The 20,132-nt window shown below is 55.8% G+C and overlaps 2 protein-coding genes across 2 annotated transcripts in view; one reads left to right on the top strand and one right to left on the bottom strand.

Annotated features, from left to right (window-relative positions):
* Nucleotides 1-4,845: 4,845 nt before the first annotated feature.
* SSTR2 (somatostatin receptor 2) lies at nucleotides 4,846-5,961 on the bottom strand (the record flags this gene model as incomplete). The annotated part of the gene is made up of 1 exon (XM_079544444.1): nucleotides 4,846-5,961. One exon carries the CDS (start codon nucleotides 5,959-5,961, stop codon nucleotides 4,846-4,848), a length of 1,116 nt encoding a protein of 371 aa, XP_079400570.1.
* Nucleotides 5,962-13,043: 7,082 nt separating this feature from the next.
* The window catches only part of SLC39A11 (solute carrier family 39 member 11), a gene marked incomplete at both ends in the record, with an annotated part of 57,370 nt that continues 50,281 nt past the window's right edge, over nucleotides 13,044-20,132 (top strand). Inside the window, 2 exons of the mRNA XM_079544173.1 lie at nucleotides 13,044-13,151; nucleotides 14,058-14,096. Coding sequence (XP_079400299.1) covers nucleotides 13,044-13,151; nucleotides 14,058-14,096 — 147 coding nt within the window. The remainder of the gene's footprint in view (nucleotides 13,152-14,057; nucleotides 14,097-20,132) is intronic.

Raw genomic sequence — 20,132 nt, 5'->3', positions numbered from 1 at the left:
AGTTTGGAGCAATGTTGTGCTTTTGGGGCAGCCAGCTCTCCCGTGGGGACCCTCTGAGCTGAGATGGGAAGAGGAACAGTGGGACTGTGGAGGACACAAAGTGTGCACCGCCCATGGTGACACTCCAGGTTTGGTGCCTTTTCTCCTCCTGGGAGGAGTCCAAGCCTCTTCTACACTTATGCTGCTCTTGCCCAGCTCAGGCACATGCACAGAAAGTCAGAAATGGTAGGAAAATTTGTTTACTTTCCTCCCACCCCCATCCACATTTCCATCCCTGTGACACAGACAGCCGGGAGCCTTTGCTGTAGGAAGGCTCAGTTCCACACCGACACCAAGAAACATCATATTGCTACAGAGAGAAAGGCTTCAGGCAGAAATGCTCTCCATCATGTTCCAGTCACAATGTCTTACACCAGACCCACACACACTATACAGAGCACAGATACAGATACAGAGGGGTGTATGTACAGAACATGGCAATGTGGCACAGTGCTGCTTGAGGAACCCCAGCTTGGCTAGGAAGGACTCAGCACTTAGCAGCAGCCTAAGCTCTTCTCCCCTTGCCCTGCTCAAGTGCTTTAGTTGCCTGTCAGCACAGCAGTTGCTTCCAGGCTCATGCACGCCACAGCCAGCCCCACATGGATAGTGAAGGGCACCCAAACAGCTGGGTCTGACTGCTCCTGCACGCTGCTTGTGGGGTGCACAGCAAAACAGAGGAGTGCAGTGTCTCTACAGCATCAGGGATAATAAAACCTTCTGCTGGCATGTCTGCTATATACACATATGTACAACCACCCACCCCTACCCTCCTGACCATGCAGTACAGTGTGGGGTACTTGGACTTGGCATCCTTTATCTCCTTCTGGTCAGGGCACAGATCCAGTCAGGCCCCCCTGGTCCCAGCTGGAGCCACGTCCTTGGTGCTCCTGGGTTTTGCTGTCCTGGTCCTGGAGCAAAGAGCAGGATGAAATCTGACACGAGCAGTGTGCAGCTGGGGTTGCAGGCTGACAGGGAAGGGTAGATGTGTCCTCAGGTCAGAAAGCAGCAGTTTGCTTTTTCAGATGTAGTGATGGCAAGGTCGACTTTGAGGTCTGCTGCGCTCTTTGCCTGTGCCTTGATGATGATCTCCCCTCTGCACAGCCCTGGCAGGGTTGGGACCAGGGGGTTGCAGGCTCTCCCTGAGAGGTTGGAAATCAGCTTGTTCATAGCAAGGGCTGAAACAACCCCAGGAGAACAGCACAAGCTGCAGCTTTCAGGCTATGCACCCCAGTACTCCCAGCACAAACACCATTGGCACTGCAGAGCCCCAGTGCCCTTATCTTGAGGTCCTAGGGGCTCAGCTCTTGCATCTTTCTGGAGCTGTTTTGGGGAGCTAATGCTGTTAGTGTCCCCAGCGTGCTCCCTGCTAGCCCCTTGGTGACCATGGGGCCGTGTGCTGCTTAGGAGTGCTCCAGCTGGGTGTAAGCAAGGCTCTGCAGGCAATGGTCTGATGCTGGCTCCTACTCTTCTGTCTGCTGAGCAGGAACAAGGGTGCTGAGGGGAAGGGGAGGGACGTGGGAACCAAGCCTGGCTCTGAGCAGCGGTGTGGATTCAGAGCCTGGGAGGTCTTGGATCCTCCATTGAGGACAAGGACAGACTTGGGGAAGCCCTCCAGAGATAGGACAGTGCAGTTTGTTAGGAAATTGTTATTTTAAAGAAGTCCAAGGCAGCTTTGGTGCTGATATCAGGAGTTGTAGAGATGCAGTAAGAAGGCTGCAGGGCCAAACCCAGCCTCTCACTGCCCAGCAGGCTTTGGCTGCCAAGGGCTGGGTGGAACCAGCCACCACAGCACCGGGAGCCAGGCTCTGTCCCGGGTGCAATGTTCCTCATCTGTGTGTGGGATCGAGTGATGGGATTGAGGACAGTTGGTTTCTCATGGGCGTGGGGTCACCACACAGGGTAATACTACAGGACATGGGGCACTCTGCTTTCCATCACCTCCAAATTGGAACAAATCTGTTCCAGCCAGGGCAGGCGGGAGTTGTAATTAATCTTACTTGCCTGGGAATAGTCTGCATGTGAAGTGGCAGCAGAGCTGCTCCGGCACTTGCAAGATCAACCTATTTGCTCTGAAATGAACTGGAAGAGATATCTCATTATGCCGCTGGCAGCCCTGCGAGGCTTTTCAGAGCAGATATGAGGTCAAGTTCCAGCTAAAATCAAGTGGCTGAGAAGGAAAACTTTGTTACTGACAGCAGCAACAGCGCTGCTGTTTATTAGGCAGTGATGAGCAGCCTGGAAGCAGCACACAGGGTTACCCACGGCCAGGAATGGGAACAGCCCCTGCATAAGAGGAGGTGGTGGCAGGACCGGAGCGTTGCCAGCAGCACTGCAGCACTGCTGGGGGCTGCAAACATCAGGCTCTTACCTCCTCCCCTGCCTTCCTGTCACCTCTCCTGCCCCTGGCTCTTTCCACACAAATAACTCTTCTCCCACCCACCAGATATTAAGCACCCGGAGCCCAGCTGACGCATCGCTGCAGCCCTGACACTGAAGCCTTACCCTGGCAGAGGGCTGCACCAGGCTGGCAATCACACTCCAATATTTCACGGTAATGTGACAAGCTGCTCTTGTTTTAATTCCTGCAGCATCAATAGGCAGCCTGTGCTGCCGTCACTGCCTCTCGCCTCGGATTTATACCCCTTAATGAAGCTGTCGTGAGGACACGCTCAGCAAGTGACTGCCAGCAGCTCAGTGCTGAGCCCCCGCAGAGGTAAATGGTTAAAAGCAAATAAATGCTGACAGTGCCCTACATCGCCCCAGTAACCTAAGCCCCGTTCCCAGGGGGGTGTTCTGGTGCTGGTGTCTGAGTGAACTGTGCCAGGGAGCAGGCACTGAGCTCAGCACCGAGCTCCTGTGGGGTTCTGGGACTGGTGGGGTTGCAAAGTAGGACAGGGGTGATGTGCTGGTGGTGGGGGGGGGCATCACTGCAGAAAGAAAACAGGCACAAGCTCTGCCCTGCGCTTCCCCTCCTGCTCATACAGTGCTGCCAAGGAGGGACACCATGGGACAGGGTTTGAGTGCTGACCCTGAGGCTCATTGGGGCACAGCAGATCGCTGCAAGACATTCTTGAGCAGCTGAACACAGCGGGCAGTGCAGCCACTGGGCTCTAATTGCTGCGTTTGGTGTCTGAGCAGAGCATATCAGCTCCCAGGCTTATGCCATGGGAGGGCAAGTGCTGGGCTGAGGTTTACTGTGCCCCCGGTGGCTGGGCCAGACCCACCACCCCCTCACTGTATGACCTGCACCCTAGGGTCCCCCTTACCACGTTGGCTACAGGAGAAGCATTGGGGTCTGGATGCTCTTCTCTGCTCTTCCTGCTGGCTTTGTGCTGGAAGCCCCTGGGGAAAATGCTGTCCCCCCTCTGCAGTTACCTGCAGGACGTGCACCCCAGCAGTGACGGGGTGGCTTGCAGTGGTCACAGCCTTGCTGTTAGCAACAGGGAGTGGAGACATGAGCAGCTGCAGCCATCCCATAGAAGAGACAGCCTGGGGACTCTCCTCCATGCATCGCAGAGGCTTCTTCTCCAGCTCAGGATCCTCTGCTCCGCCCAGTCCTTTTGGCTCAGACGAGGGTCAAGCCCCATTGTGCCCCGACTTCCTGTCAACCATCTTCTCCATTACTCCTTCCTTTTTTATTACTTGCCTGGTCAGAGCAGGGAGGTGCTCTTGGTAAACAGGTGATGTTCCCTCATGGCAGCTCCGGCCCTGGTGATCCTCTGTGCCACCACAGGGACAGGACAAGCCCACATTTCACTTGGCCGTCAGCAGCAGGATGAGCAGCAACTGCACAGCTGTACTCCAAACCCCAATGCTACTGCTGAGTAAATGCTTCCAAGGATTTCCTACTGGATTGTACAGTGGCTGCTCAGCCAGCCCGGCCATGGCTCACTCAGGAGATCAGCCTGAGGCTGATGTGAAAAGATCTGAGAAGAAAAGAAGGAAAAAGGGGGAAAATCCTCCATCTGTAGAGAAAATCTGTGAGAAGGTGATGTTATGGGAGGGAGGAGGGGAGGGGCTCTGCTGCAGCAGGGAGGCCGTGGGGCTGGTGGAGGCAGAAGAGAAGCACGGGGGGACCCAAAAGTGCTGGAGAGGGCTGTGTCCTCAGGGAGGCTGCCTCTGTCCTGCCGTGCCTCCTCCATGCAGGACAGCTCTCTGCAAAGGAAGCAGTCAGACAGCAGCAGGGAGGCTTTGGGGGAAGAGTGGAGTAACTTACAAAGTCGGGCTGAATGTAAGCCCTTGTCTCCCCGGGGAGGACGTGACTGCAGGAGCTTGCTTGTGCTGCCAGGGAGCTCCCAGCAGGTCTCGGCTCCCAGTCGGCACAGCTCTGCAGTAGCACAGGCTCTGTGTGCAGCACCTGTGGTCTCAGTTCCTCCTGAGGCCGCCCCCTGTGCACTCAGGTCCCAGCCCAGCCAGGCTACATTCTCCATCCGTCAGTTCGACGTGAGCACCGTTCCGGGGCAAAGCACCCAAAGCCAATTTCAGCCCCATGGGGAACACCAGGAGAACCAGCAGAGCTGTCCCAGCAATGTCTGTTGCCCACAGCGGCACTTTGGTGTTTAAACGTGCGCTGCCACGTGGGGATTCCTACAGTCTTTGTGTTCCTGGTGAGGCAGTTCCTCTTGAACCGTATCCTTCACAATGCTTGAAAGCCAACCCACCAGCAGCTCGGGAACCAGCCCAGCTTAGGACACTCGGCCCATCAGGGTGTGCATCTCTGGCACTCCTGCCCGACTCCCTACATACCAGTGCTTTTGGGAGCAAGTGGGGAGAGGAGAGCGAGTGAAGGACAACCCCGCTGCCCTGTCAGATGCTTGTCTGCAGGTCACCATTGAGCAGGGTCCTTTGGGTTTCTGTGGTCTCGTTGAGCCTGGATTTGTCCTGCTTGCTGTCGCTTCGGTCCGCATCGTCCATGCCGCTGACCTTCACCAAGCAGAGGACGTTCTGAAAGCTCTTCTTGAAGTTATCAGACAAGAAGGCATAAAGGATGGGGTTGGCACAGCTGTTGGCATAACTGAGGACCACGACAAAGTCGAACATGCCCTTGAGGACGGGTGTGGGCACGATCAGGACAGAGACAGAGGAGACGTTGAAGATGTAGAAGGGGAGCCAGCAGAAGATGAAGACAGCAACCACGATGGAGACCATTCGGGTGACTTTCTTCTCAGACTTTTTCCTCTTGGAGGAGCCCACCCTGATGCCTGACGACTTGACTTTGATAATGATGAACAAGTAGCAAAGGCAGATAATGGTGAGAGGCACCAGGAAGCCCAGGATGAAGGCGTAGATGATGAAGCCCGTGTACCACGCACCTGATTCTCCCGGCCAGATGATGGTGCAGCTACTCCTGCCGTGATTCTGCTGCACTCCAGCATAAATCATGATGGGCATGATCACCAACAGGGAGACACCCCAAACGGCCACGTTGATCATTTTGGCTGTCCTGGGCCGTCTCCACTTGGCAGACTTAATGGGGTGGACAACAGCCAGGTAGCGGTCAACGCTCATAACTGTCAAGCAGAAGATGCTGGTGAACTGGTTGATCCCATCCACCGTCATGACAATCCTGCAGATGGCTTTGCCAAAGGGCCAATGTACCAACGCAACCTGCATGGCCAGGAAGGGCAGCCCCAGCATGAACAGCTCATCAGCAATGGCCAGGTTCAGGATGTAGATGTTGGTGATGGTCTTCATCTTGGCGTAACGAAGGATGACGTAAATCACCAGCGTGTTGCCGCACAGCCCTACGATGCAGACCACAAAGTAGATGAAAGTGAGGATGGCGTTGCTGGTTAGGTCGAAGTGCTGGCCTGTGGCATTCTGTGATGCATTGGTGGGGGCCTCTATGGAGAAGTTGTCGAATGGGGAAGCTGGAGAGAACCAGAAGGTGGTGGCGTTGGGCAGCTCGTATTCCAGATCCATGGCTCTGCTGGCTGCGGGGCACAGGTGGCTCAGGGAAAGCAAGATGTCATCTCCCCTTGCTTTGGGGATGAAGGAGAAAATTCTAGAAATGGGAGAAAATAGAAATGAAGGGATTCCTGGGGAGGATTTGCCCATCCTGCAGCCAAGCTCTGTAGAGAGATGCTCCCTGGAGGGCTTTCCCCAGCCCATCTCTGCCACCTCCTTCCTCCCTGCACAGGGAGCACAGAGGAGTCTGGTCTGGACACAACACGGCTCCTCCTGCCTCCGGAGCCCCCACGACCCCCCGAACCGCGACTGATGAATAAATCCCCTCTGGGTGCGACCGGCACTCGGAGCAGTGACAGAAGGGGAAAACCTCCCCTCCCAGCACGCAGCCGGCGAGGAGCCAGCGCCCAGCTTGGGAAAGGGAAACCCGAGGAGCTGCCGCTGCCGTAGAGGATGCGGGGTAGGCGGTAGCCGTGCCCGTACCCCGCTCTCCGCCGCGCTTTCCCCGCTCCCAGCCGAGCTCCGCTCCCGCCGGCTCCCCGCGGCTGCAGCCCCCGGGGTCGGGTACGGACAGCCGAGCGTCGCCGACCCCCGCTCCTCTCACCTGCTCCCACCTCCGTGCCCTTGCCCGGCCCGGCCCGGCGGGCACCGGGGAGGCGCCGGCAGCGCCCTCCGTTCCGCACCGCTCCGTTCCGATCAGCTCCGCGCTGCCCGCTCCGCCGCCGGACCCAACGCACCGGCTGCGCTCCGCCCCGCTTGGGGCGGCTCTACGGGGCCGGGGCGGGGACAGCCAGCCCTGCCCGTGCTGCTGTTCGGTGCCGCTCGGTCCGGTCCGGTCCTGTCCAACCTGTTCGGTGATTCCCCGCCCGCGATGCCCCGCGTGTGCTGCCCCACCGTGCCCGCTCTGCTCTCCCGACGCTGCCCTGCCGTGCCTTCCCGGCCCTTTGCGAGGCTCGGATGAGGGATGTGGAGGTGTGTGTTGGAGCTGCTGTGCAGCAAGCAGCGTGGGATCGGGGACCCCGCAGCACCCCAGAGCGTGGGGGACTTCCCATCTTCCCATCTCTCTTCCAGCAGAAGATTCTTCGTGCTTGGCTCTAACGATAGTGCGGAATGCTCGGTTTCTCCTGGCGCATCCGAGGTGTACAAGGAGGGGGGGGCAGGGCACGGTGATGGCCACACCGTGACCTCGCTGGGGCTTGCGCTGCACTAAGCGGTGTGTGGAATTCCCAGTCTTTCTTGGGATGCTGGGACTATTTCTACCCAAGGATTTTGCACTCTGTGACCAAGGGCAAAGCGAGGCAGCTGTGTGCTGGCTTGGCACTGCCTCGGAGCGCTGGGAAGTTGGTGTGATGGTCACCCACAGCTTTGAGATGTCTGCGTGAAAGCTGGGATTCGTGCAGTACAGGTGGCAGCTGCCACAGCCTGTCCTGCTGCAGTTACCCAGTAACGGTGACTGGAGGAGAAAGACCAAAACCAGAGAGCTTTGGGTGAGATAACCTCTGCTCTGGTTTGTTTGAGATCTTGAATGCAATTAAATAGTAACTATTCCTCCCCCCCCATCTTTCCACCAGTTATCAAAGAGACAACAGAAAGCAGGAAATTAAGAGTAGCTTGGAACAAAGAGCCAGGAGCGAGGCTGCTGATTGCAGCAAGAGGGGCTGGGAGGTTCTCATTTGCACTTAGCCATTCACTTACAGAGGTGGATCCAAAGACACAGGGTCTTGGAGCAAGAACAAGAACCATTATCAGCCTCATAAATCTTTTCAGAGGATGGAAAGATCTGCCCCTGGAATAAATGATGTGGATATTAATATCCCAGTAAAAGTGGGGAAGGAGAGAGGATGTGGAGGATGAGAGCTTGGCAGGTGCAATGGGTGCTGCCCGCTGGGGTTTTGGGTCCCACTGCGTGTATCACCAAGCACAGCTCCTCAGTGGCGTGGTGAGATGTTGCCTGGCAGGCAGGAGGAGGGAGTGCATCGCTCTGGTGTGGCACTGAGAAGGGCTCGATGCCTTGTGACCTTTTCACAGTTGTTTTGTTTTCCCTCAGCTGCTCTGTGTGCCCAGGAGGGCTGTCCTGGCTGTGCCCTTCCCCAGGAAAGCCACGGGGTTTCCATAGATCATATCCTCAAAGGCACATCAGCAGCCATCCCTGCCAGCAGGAAGGGCAGCACGGAGCTTGGCTGTGTGTTTTGCGGTGCTGCCTCCTTGAATTTCCCCCCTGTGTAGGTGATGTTGCCACTTCTGTCCCTTGTGTCCCTCAGGGTGCAGCCTCTGTGCCCTGGCCCCATCGCCCTGCAATCAGCGTGCAGCCTTGGTTACCCCCAGAGCACTGAGGACTTTTCCCACCATCTCTCTCCACCTTCCACCTCCAGGTCCCATATTCAGGTTGCTCTGCAGAGTTGCTCCAGGAGGGCTGTCCCCATCCCCTTCACCTCGTGCTGTCCCAACCTGATGCTGAGCATCATCCCGTCACCGTCCTCCTTCCTCCCCATCTAAGCAAATTGTGGTCACCTTTGGCCCCACAGCTCAGCCCCCTCTGCCCCACTGCTGTGTGAACTCAGCCACTGAGCTCATGTTGGTTGAAACCAGATCTGATCATTGAAAAAAAAGGAAAAAAAAAGAGAAAAGAAATGAATGAAGTGAAGGGGCAGTGAAGGCGGGCTGATCCGAGCTGATGGCTGAATGGTGAGGGGTCAGCTGGCCAAGGCAGAGGAATGCTTGAGTCTTTTCAAGGTCCTTCCCTTCCCTTCCCTTCCCTTCCCTTCCCTTCCCTTCCCTTCCCTTCCCTTCCCTTCCCTTCCCTTCCCTTCCCTTCCCTTCCCTTCCCTTCCCTTCCCTTCCCTTCCCTTCCCTTCCCTTCCCTTCCCTTCCCTTCCCTTCCCTTCCCTTCCCTTCCCTTCCCTTCTCTTTTCTTTTCTTTCCCCCTCTTTCATTAGATTTAGCATTGAATTTTGGCCTCATGTAGAGATCTGTTCCTCTGGGTGGTCCCTGGTTTGGTGAGACACTGCCTCACCCCAGCAGCTGGTTTGGCGCTGGCAGATAAACTCCTCTTTGTCTTTCAGCTTGCCAAGTATCCACTCTGCTGAAAAGCCATTTACTGGCAGGCACGGATTTGGGAGAAATGCAAGGCCCCTTCGCACACGGCTCTGACTTCCATACAACCCATGGGAGAGGGGCAGGGGGATTACGTGACCACAAAGCAGCTTTCAAAGTCCCTCTGAGTCTCTTGCCATCCATTCCCAGCTGTTCTTCGAGGGTCATGGAAAAAAAAGAAACAACAGCGTTTGTGACCCCTGTCCTGGAAATGAATGTTGCAAAGTGCTGGGAGTGTGGTTGCCAATGGAGGGAGAGGGTGACCTGACCTTGCTCCCCAATCAGGAGGGAGGGCAGGGGGCTCCCCTGGGTGCTGCGCAGGAGGGCAGAGGGCTCGGTGTGCTCCTGCTCAGCCCTTCAGCTCCCATTATCCTTGTTCAGAATGTCTTAGGGACGTGGTCAGTGGGCGCAGTGGGGATGGGTTGCCAGTTGGACTCGACAATCTTAGAAGTCTTTTCCAACCTTAATGATCTATATGTTGTTCTTGAAGCCTGGCCGTGCTCCTGCTGGATGTAGCAATGGGGCAGGCAGGGTCTGCAGAGGGATCAATGGGTCTGGTGGCACGCTGTTCTCTCTGCAGCCCCTGCACGAGGCTGTCCTCCTCTTCCTCCTGCTGCCTCCCACTCCTGCAGCCCTCCCTGCCTCTCTCGTTCTCCCACTGCCATTATTTGCCTTCATAATGAGTTTATTGATCTCTGCCGAGAGTAGAAGGACTGGGCTGCACTGAAAGATGCTGCTCGCACCGGCCGTGAATCATAACGATAACTCCGGATGCTAATGAGCCTCTGGCAGCCACGGGCTGCAATCCCAGCTCCCGCCTGCGTCTCTCCCTGCTGCGCTCTGTGCTCCGCAGGGCACGCATTAAATTTAACAATGCGTTTGGCAATAGAAATTCATGCAGCCACTCCCGTTGTTGGGGTCAGTGACACCATGTGCTGCGTGACCCCGCTGTCCCAGCAGAACACCTGCACTTTCTGGCTGTACTCCCCCAGATCTGTACCGTGTCCTTTATGTCTCCCACAGCGAGCCTAAAGCTGGCAGAGAGGCGTAAAGCTGTCACTCGGTGCTCTGTGATGGATGGGTGTCATCAGCTCTGACTCATGCAATGGAGATGCAGTGCCCCTGTCTGATCCTGCTTGGGGGGCAGCGCGCTGTGTCCCATCCCCAGGGTAGAGGGATGGAGCTCTCAGGAAGCTCTCATTCCTTTGGCTTACCACTGGATCCAGATTGACTCCATGCACCGCTGCAGAAACTGATGGATGTGTGCTGTGCAGCAGCCAGGCCACGAGGACACACTGCTGGCAGGGCAGTAGCACGGGGGTAGCAACAGGGACACTGGGTGTATCTGCAGATACACCCCAGGTGTGGGTGCCTGTGCCATCGCTGTGCTGCTGCCACAGTGATCCCCACTGGGAGCTTTATCTGAACAAAGTGAAGGGGTTTCTGTGCTGGTTCCAATGCTTCCTGCTGCCTCTTATTGAGAGACGCTGCACAGGACTTGCTGCCCCTCCTGCTGTTTCAAATCACATTTTAGGGTCTCTGGGTCTCATCCCTTGCCAGCTCTGCCTACACAGCGCCTGCACTGTCACAGTGCAGAGCAACGATGTCCCCATCCCTTACCAGCACTGGGCTGCAGGAAACAGGCATAGATGGGTGGCAGGTGGGGTCATCCCCATTATTTTAGGGCAGGGAACGGTGGTTGCCTGTGCACGTCACTGGGGAAGGAAGGTGTGAGCTGATTTTGTTGGTGTTTCTGCAGAGACTGACTGTTCCCATTGCCCAGGGCTCCCTGCTTGTCCCCACACAGGGATAGCCCTGCTGGTGTCCCTTGGCCCTGCCAGCTGTCCCCACCCCACGTGCCCTCATCATGGCTTGCTGGGAACCTGGGGCTGTGGGCGGGAGCTTTGTGTGCTCGGTCCTCACATCCCTCCCTGCTGGCACCTCGTGCCACATCTGCCTTGTTACGGCAGCTAATGAAGGATGCAGGCAATTATGGGGAAAATTGATTAAATCCTAAATCAGAGAGGTTTCTAATGGCCTTGACCTTCCCCAGCTGCAGCAAGGGAGGCTGATCAAAAACTGTTAAAAGATAAGCACTAATGAAGAAGGGTGGTGGTGTGGAACTCAGTGCATCCTGCTGCTACCTATGGTGCAGCACACGTTGGTGGCACCGGGATGTGCTGAGCACAGAGGATGGGGTTCTTCTGCTTTTGGTGTAAATCCCAATCCCTGGGCTGCCAGGGCTTAATCGTTCCAAGGGAGGGATGCTCATGAAGCTGCTTCAGCCCTGGGATGGGGGGACGGATGATGGTGGACGGGGAGGTGCTTGCTGGGCTGTACTGCAGCAGGGGGAGGAGGTGTGCTGGTCTCTGGGGTGCAGCCCGAGCAGGATGTCAGTGAGCAAGACGTTAATGAGCGAACAGCGGGACTGATGGAGCTGCACACACCGAGCTGAGCGCGGGGTCTCGCTCGGGTGCTGCTCCTCCCTCGGTGTGAGGGGAGGTGACACAGCCTAGGGACACCCCGATGCAAGGATCTGGAGCCCTGTGTGACATGGGGACACAGCACGTGGGTGGCACTCGGTTGGGGCTCATGGGGAGGCTCCTAATGGAACAGCCCCTGTCTGTTCAGCTCTTTATTCTTCCCGAGAATCGGGTTAATTCTGCCTTCTTCCTCCGTCACCTCGATGCTCTCCCACGCCCGCCCGCGCCGCTCCACCCCCACCTTGCCGCGCCCGCCCGCACAGCCGCTGACGGCCCGCCCCCGCCGCACTCCCATTGGCGGAGAGCTCGGAGTGGGCGGGGCGTCGACGGCGACACGTGTGCCGGTACCAGGAAGTGGCGCGGGGCCGCAGCCGGGGTTCGGGGCTGGGCGGTGAGTGGGGCCGGGCTGTGCGGGGCTGTGCGGGTCGGGCCGTGCGGGGAAGGGACCTGGAGGTGCCGAAGAGGTTTAGGATTGTGAGAGTCTGTGGGGTTGGGGCCTGGGCGTGAGAGGCTGCGGGCTCCGGGCTTTGGGTCTGGGGGTTTCAGACCTCCGGCCTGGGCTGGCGGCTGTGGGCCTGGAGCACGGAGGGGCTGGCAGCGGGTCCGTGCGTTGTGGAGGGGGACGGTGTGGGGGCTGTGGGGCTCCGCAGGCGCTGGGGACACAGGTGGGGAAGTTGGGGATGTCCCTCTGCTTGGGGCCGGGTAGCTGACCACGCTAGGGCAAGGCTGACACCTGCTGGGGGCTGGGAGGGCACTCTGAGCCCCCCGAGAGGGAAAAAAGAGACAAAGATGTGTGTGTAAAAATATATGTTTATCCCTATATGCCTGCATTCTTAGCGAGCCTGTCTGTTACAAAGTAGTGCTGCTCCCAGGTGTGCAATAATTCCCTCCTGGCTGTAGCCACTAGCTGTGGGTTTTGATCCATGCTGTGGTGCCCATTCCAGGGATGATTCTTTTCCTGCTGTCCTGGCTGTGCCATAAGGATGTTTGTCTTTGTGATGCCTGTAGGATGGGTTTTTGGCACAAAGAAGTGGGGTGTGAGGCTTGTGTCTGGGAGCTGCCAGGGGATGTGGGCCGAGCTGTGCTCAGTGAGGTGTTAGGTTGATCCCTGTGTTCTTCCTGCTCCTCAACGTGCACGTGAGGTCATGCTGGAAGAGCTTGCGTGGGAGCTGGGCTCGTGCTTGCTCCAAGCAAAACACCCTCCAGACTTGGGAGATGCTCCAGTGGGTGGAGGATGCCATTCCCTGCCTGGATAGGGCTTCTGCTCCCTGGGTCTGAGCCCAGCGTTGGCTGTGTGTAGGGTTGGACCTGCCTGTAATCTCTCCTCTGTGTTTGGGTTAAATTGCAACAAGAAACGCAGAGATCGAGGGCACACAGCTCAGGGAGCTCTGTCCCTTGAGTGAGGGGCTGAAGTCCCCCATCAGCCAGGCAGTGACACGTGGGTTGTCCCACACCCTTACACTGCAGGCTTCTCCTGATCCTCCCTGTCTTTCCTAGGCTGCTGCTCCCTGTGCACTCAGCATGATCCCAGGGCAGGGCCCGGTGCTGCAGGCGGTGCTGGGGACCCTCCTCACCTGGGGGCTGACAGCTGCTGGCTCAGCACTGGTGTTCATCTTCTCCAGTGGGCAGGTGAGTACTGGGCAAGGGCTGCACTCAGCTCACAGGCAGCTTTGGCAGTTGGAACCTGAGCAGAAGGGACTTTATTTTGGCCCTGAGTGGTCCTTGGGCTGGCGGGGAAAGAATCCAGCTTGTTCCTCTCCTGCGTGCCAGCACAACAAAGGAGGAAATGAAATTCTCAACCCTGGGCTGTGGTGTTTGGGGCAGAGCAATGGGCTTTTTCCCCTCTGCTGTGTGATGCTCAGAACAAGCAGAGCTCTAATCTTTAAGTTATTTCATATTCCAAAATTGGAGACCCCACCCCCCGCTGTTGTGTTCAGAATTGCTGTGATGGATTTATTATTTATGTCTCTCTCTTGTGATGATTTATTCAGGAGTGCGCTGCAAAGTGAGATTCCCTTTGCAGCAGCACGCTGCTTTTCTTCTTGGGGGAGGGCAATGTGCTAAAGGAGAAAAACTGCTGTGGGTGAAGCAGGCAGGGTACGTGCTGGGCTACAGACTAATGGCTTTGTTTGTAGCAGCACGCTGTTAGAGGAGTAAAGACCTTCAAGGGAGGGGAGATGAATGTCAGTGGTGTACAAATGGCTTCTAGTTTGCCCCCTACATCCTTGGGGTGATCACAGGGCAGCATTGGTGAGTTGGCACGTGAAGTTGTTGCCAGGACAGCCCTCAGGCTCTGGGTGACACTGGAGGAGACACCTCTGCTCCAGGAGGGTGGCTGCAGGGCTGGATACTGAAGCACTGCATGTTGTATGACAGCGTGGCAATTGCTTGGGTTGCAAAAATGGGAAGAAGAAAGTCACCTTAGTGTGACACCAGCACAGCTGCCTCCTCTCCGTGTGTCTTTATGGTGTGGCTGCACTCTGCCTGTTGTGCCCTTAGTAAATGCTGTGCTTTGTGTTCGTTTTCTTGTTTCAGAGGCGGATCCTGGATGGGAGCCTGGGCTTTGCTGCAGGGGTAAGTGCTGCATCCTCGTCCTGCTTACTGCCTCCACGTGCTTGCTCATGCTGACATCTCTGCTGCTTCTCTGTACATCATTTGGTTACTTGCTGCTGTTAGCATCCCCTGGTGCTTACCTGCTGCTCTGGTGTGGCAGCAGAGGGGCATGGTGCAGTGCTGGCTGGGGGCACGAGGGTGCCAGCTTTGGGGTTATGCAGTGAAGCCTAAATCAAAGGCATACAGTAAACGTATTGCTCACTAGGTCTTGAAGGAAGAGGTGAAACTGTGGTGTCAGTTGTGGTTTGAAGTTGTGCTGGGGCTTGTGGATGTAGAATGTCTCCCACTGCCCAGACTCTGGGGTGTTTATGAGCAAGTGGAGGCTCATTCAGACTCAATAAATCACATTTGTTTTCTATGTCTGAGAGCTGTAGATGTTCTCTGGCTGCTGGTGCTTGGTGGACGGCGCTGCTTTTCCCTGCAGTGCTGGTGTGTCTTGGCAACCTGCTGAAACACCAACCTGTCAGCACCCGAAGGCTTTAGGAAGGCACATCAACCCTGGTAGGAAGCCCTGAGGAATGCTCTTGGCGTCGTTGGGATGTGCTGTGGGAGCTGGCTGTAAAGAGGGATTTCAGGGGTGGTTTGGCTGTGGGTGTCTGGACTTCCCATGTGCTGTCGGATCCATTGCTGTGTTAGCAGAGGTTGGATGCAGATCCTTGCTGCCCAGTCCAGTGCTGCCTCCCTCTGCCCAGTGCATTCCTAGTGTCCTTGGACACAGAGCAAAGGGCTGAACCAGAGCCCTCTCTCTCACTGTGTCCTGGCTCTGTTATCTGGCACCTGGAGCATGGAAGGTGCTGCCAGGTTTCAGGATGAAGCAGGAGCCTGTCTGTTGCACAGCGTGTAACTGCTAGCACTGATGCTGTGTGTCAAAGCAGGACTCTTTGCTATGTGTGTATTCCACTACAGCCCTGTTGATCAAGGTGAAGTTTGTTTACAGCCCTGGAGATCACAAGTCTTCCTCTGTTCCAAATGCTTGAGTCAAACCCAGCTGTGCTGGGGTCAGGAGGAGCTGCACCCATGCCTAGGCAGGTAAGGTGAAGCTCTGCAGAACTTGGTTTGCTTCCTATCAGGTTTTTCTGGAACATATCAGTGACCTGCTAGTGATGTGAATAATTCAGGTAGTCTGTTGCAACAAATTCTTGGGTCATCTTTTATAAATTAATCACTTGTTTTAGGAATTGCCAGTTCTGGAGCTTGGCTCCAGTGCTTGATTTCTGAGCTGCCTTGTTCCTACAAGCAGCTCATCTGCAACTCAGGGAAATGCTGCCAGGTGCTTCCTGCTGTCTCCATCCCGTTCAGCTGTGGCACTTCTGTCCCCATCTGAGGAGGTACCAGGATGTGCTATGGGTGCTGCTGCCTTCTGGCAGCTGCTGTGTTAGCTCCAGTGCTGTCACTGAGTCATCCCTGCGTGGCAGAGGTGTGGCTCAGCCGCAGAGCAGATGTCCTACAAACATTGGCTTTTCCACGGCTTTCTTGCATTTGCTGGGAGCAGGGAAGGGAAATCTTCCTGAGAGCACTGCAGTGTCTGAGGGGGAACACCATCAGGACGTGGATGGGCTGCAGGGTCCTGCTGCTGGAAGCATTGCTACCCGCTGTGACTCGTGGCTGTTTATGGGTTGCTGGTTCTGGTGAGCTGCCCATGCCAAGCACGAGCTGTGCAGCCCTGCTCTGATGCCAGCGGCCCCTGGGGAGGAGCTGATGGTAGCACTGCACCTTCTGGGAGCAGCTCTGCATGCTGGGGCTGAGTGCTTGGGCAGCACTGACGTGGCAGAAACACTGGAGCTTGGATCTTTGTCCTTTCTGTTAGATTTGTTCCAGATGTGCCCATTGCACTCTGCCTTTTGTCTGCTAAGGGACCAAAGTGCCTCCTTCCAGAGGTTGCACTTAACCCCACACCTTTAAACTGCCCCCGTGCCAGTGGGGGTTACCCCAAGTAACAGAACCCCATCCGAGTCCCAGCCAGGCTTTGCTCCTTGCAGCTGGGCAGTGCTGTAAGCCCCTTGCTGGCCACGCTGGTGCCCTTCCAGCAGAGGACAGCAGGCAGTCCGTGGGTGCTCTGTGCATCCTGACTGTGGGGAGGAAGAGCAGGATGTGAGCAGCCTGTTCTGAAAGCTGTCTGTGCCGTTCTCTCTCTCTCTTCTGCCCTGAAAAAAATGTTTCTTCAGACAGTGATCAGGGACTACTTCTGCTGTAAGGAATTTCTGCTAAACGCCGTCTCTTTGATGTAAATCTCCTGCCAATATATACAGGCTGTGTCTCCGAGTGCTGGAATAGAGAAAGAACTGAATTTATCTGTGGTGCGAGCTCTGAAATCTGGGCTGTTGGGTTTCTCTGCATTCCCCTGTGCTCTGCTGGAGCCAGCAAACCTCCTCGCCCCGTGTGGTGCATGGCTTCTAACTGCACCGCTTTGGTGCTCAGCTCCATGTCCCTGGAGCCACTGATAGGGCTGCTGGAGTCTGTGCTGTGCTCTCCAGGGCCAGGTTTGCTTGTGAGATGGGTCACAGCAGTAATTCTGTCCTGCTGGTAACAATTTCCCTGCCTGCGTCTTGGAAGCCTTCATTGTGAAGTATTGAGAATGAAGTCAAGACTTCTCTGCCACTGCTGGCTGAGCCAGAGGTCAGGGATGGGGACACTCGAGTGACTCGTGGTGGATGATCCGGTGTGGTTGGGGACCTGGGGAGCCACAGCTCGCCCTGCAGGTCCACCTCCGCTCTGGGGGGAGCGGGTGCAAGCTGGAGCCTGTGCTCCCATTACTGTGCTGCCCCGAGCTGGGGCATAGCCACAAAGTGAAGCACGTTGGCTTCACCCCTTTGGTGTGGCTGTCTGTGCTGGGTGGCACGTGTGGAGGTGCAGTGAAGGGGATCGGCTGCTTCCACCCCATTGCTGCTGAGCACCTGGCTGTTTGTCTGCCTCAGTTCCCTCCATGCAAACCATGGATAACAGCGGGTTGGGCACGCAGAGGCGGTGCGTTTCCATGGAGACCAGGCTTTGCTTATTGGGGCAGCTGATGTGGAATTCTGGCTTTTCTCTTAAACCTGATGTTCTTCAACCAGACCTTTTTTTCTGAAACGTCCCCTGTTATCTCAGCGTTGTCCTGGAGGTGCTGTGCTATCTGAACATCAAGGGGCTGATGCCCATATGAATGCTAGCAGTCCTCATCCCCTGTGTGGCTGTTCTTTTTATTGGGCTGCGGTTTGATTTCTTTTGTCCCAGGTGAAGCAGAAAAATCATGGAGACGTGCTCTTTATGCTGTACCAGATGAGTCTGGCAATGAATATTCCCTTTCAGTGCTGCTTAAAACAGCATGGGTAATTTACACAGGTCTGCTGAGGCTGCTTCTTGTTGCTGGAGCCTTAATGAAGTCAGGCACGGAAGTCCACTGGGGAAGTGTCCTGCCAATCTCTTGCCTTGCAGTTCTCTTTCCTGTTTTGTTGGGGGGAATCTCCCTTCAGGTCCTCCCATCTGTGTGCCATTCATGGGGCTGCTTCCTCCGAAGCTGTGCTCCCACTACAGAAGCACGATGCCAAGAAGAATCCTGCAGAGAATGCTTTGATTTTGACACGAGTGTGGTTTCGGGTGGCTGCGCCCAGCTGTGGCACTGTGGCACCCTGCTTGGGCTGGGGAGGGGAAGTGCAGAGCTGGGGCTGCAGTGTTCTGGGGAGCTTTGGGTGCTGAGTCCTCCCCTGGATGGAGATGCTGGTGCTGGTGGGGAGCTGGCAGTGTTATTGTGGTTGTGGACTGGCACATTTTGGGCTGTTTCTCATCAGTAGGAGGAAACAGGTCTGGCTTCACTCATTTTCCCTGGTGCCAGGCTGTCCTGGTGTGAGGCAACCAGGTTCTGAGCCCGCGGGAACCCCTGCTTTTCAGAGCTCAATCTTGTGTCAGCTCAGTTTTGGCTGTGGAAAAGTCTTGCACTGCTGCAATGGAGGTGCAAAGCAAGGGAATGAAACCAAACCCACCCTGCACATGTGTTCCGTGCTCCTGGCTGAGAAGACCTGCTGTATCTGGATGTGCTGGCTGCTATAAGGAAAAGCTGGGCTCCCTGCAGCCTGGGGGTGCTTTAGGTGCAAAACTGCCTTCTGCTGGGCCTCCTCCTCCCCATCCTCCCTTTGTTTTTCCAAAGCTGGTGGCTTTATGGTGTTGTTGCAGCTCAGCTCCAGAGCACGAAGGCTCTGCTGAGGGTTTGGCAGGAGCTGTGTGTGCCTGTGCCAGCCTGGTGCTGGGCTCCTGCTCCTGTTGGAGCTGAGCAGACCGCTATGCACTGCCAGCAAATGCAGTGGGAAGGCTTTGTGCAGAACTTGTCCTCTGTGGGAATGGCTTCGTGCTCTATTGATCTGAGCTGGATGCAGGCAGGGCTTTCTCTTGAGTGCACGGTGCATGCAGGAAGGGGAGATCATGCTCTCTTATTTTCGCTTTAGGTGCTTCTTGTCCTGTAATGCTGTGGTGGTTGTATCCTGTCTCTATGGGGGGGATCCTGGGCTCTGTGCAGCTGTAACCACTGTGTGGCAAAGGAGAGGGTTGGTGACCCTGGGAGTAGGATGGGAAGTCATCTGAATGTCCCACAACTGAAATACCATTGCCATTCTTTCTAGGGTGGCTGTAGAGGTTCACTATCATGCTGACAACCTGGGCACAGAAATGAATCCCTTCTTCCTGAGCAAACCCAACCTCTCAGTGCAGCCCAGCACTGCTCCTTGAGCGTGGTGAGGTTTGGGCAGCTTAAAGCTGTGCCTTGCTCCTCTGGGGGCTGCACGTAGCAAGGCTGGGGGAGCTCTGATGCTGACTTCAGTGGTAATGGGATTTGGAGGCTCAGTTGTGTCAGCCCTCTGCTGCACGTGGGGAATGATATCTTAACATAAGATGACAATATAATTCTGCAAAGCCTTTCCCAGTGTTTCCATGTTGGGGTGTGTTGTTGTTTTTTTAAAGGAGGTGGCATTTGAAATATGAAGTTTGACAGCTGTGGTTAAGTCTGACATGACAGCCTGCTTTCTTCTTACTCACAGAGAGCTGAGATTTACACAATCCCTCAGGGACTGGTATCTACAGCAATAGGCATCTCACTCCTTCTATAAAAATGATTTAAAGTGGGGTAATTCATTACACACCTCTGCTCTGCAGGAGGATGCTCATACAGCAAGAGCAAGCTGGGCAGGACCTCCTCTGAGCACCATGCAGCTGGCAGAGCATCCCATAGATCCTGTGGGGTCTGTGGGGTGGAGAGCAGCATCCCACAGCATCCCCACTGGTGGAGGATAGAGACCCTGGAAAGATTGTTTCCCCCATGGTCTCTGTCCTCATCCCAGTGACACCGACCTATCTGTGCTGTGGGAACAGTGGGCATCCAGCTGCTGCCTTTGCTACCTCTGCTTCACATCTCTTCCCTGCCCCCCTGTATTAAGCCTGGCTTTTGGATAGAAACTAAATAATCATTGAGCCCAATGGGGTCATTCCCCAGCGCTGGTCCCAGGTGAGCTGCAGCGTTGTTGCTGGGGCTGGGCTGGTGATTTCCAATTAACCCAGCCCAGTGCGTCATGCAGCAAAGCAGAGGAAGAGATAAGGGGATAAAATACACATTGGTGATAGGTTCTTTAGTATAAGCTGGTGGAAGCGGTGCCTTGCTTGGCTTTCTGTTCTCTAATCTGGGAAACACCCAGAGCAACCAGCTGTGACAGAACCTGCCCTGCTCTGGACTGGGTTGGAAAAACCCCACAGGTCCCAAATTCTATTTTTCTGGGATAGTTCCTTCTCCTTCCCAGGTGCTGCTGCTAAGCACTAAGCAATGCACAGAGCTCTGCTGGGATCTGTGCCCAGAGTGGGCAGTGCCTGGGTGCTCCCCAGGGTTAAGGGAGGTTTTCCTGCTCTGCAGCTGCTGAATTCCCCAGAAAATTCCCCTAACCATCTCATGTGCTTCGCTCACTGTTTTAGGCTTGAGCCAACAAAAACGCTCCTGGTTCATACTGATGGAAAATCCTTCCTTCTCCATCCTTGAGTTGG

The sequence above is a fragment of the Tetrao urogallus genome, assembly GCF_951394365.1.
Source record: "Tetrao urogallus genome assembly, chromosome: 18".
NCBI classification, from domain to species: Eukaryota; Metazoa; Chordata; class Aves; order Galliformes; family Phasianidae; genus Tetrao; species Tetrao urogallus.
The sequence above is the reverse complement of the archived record's forward strand: the minus strand, read 5'-3'. Positions and strand labels throughout refer to the sequence as shown.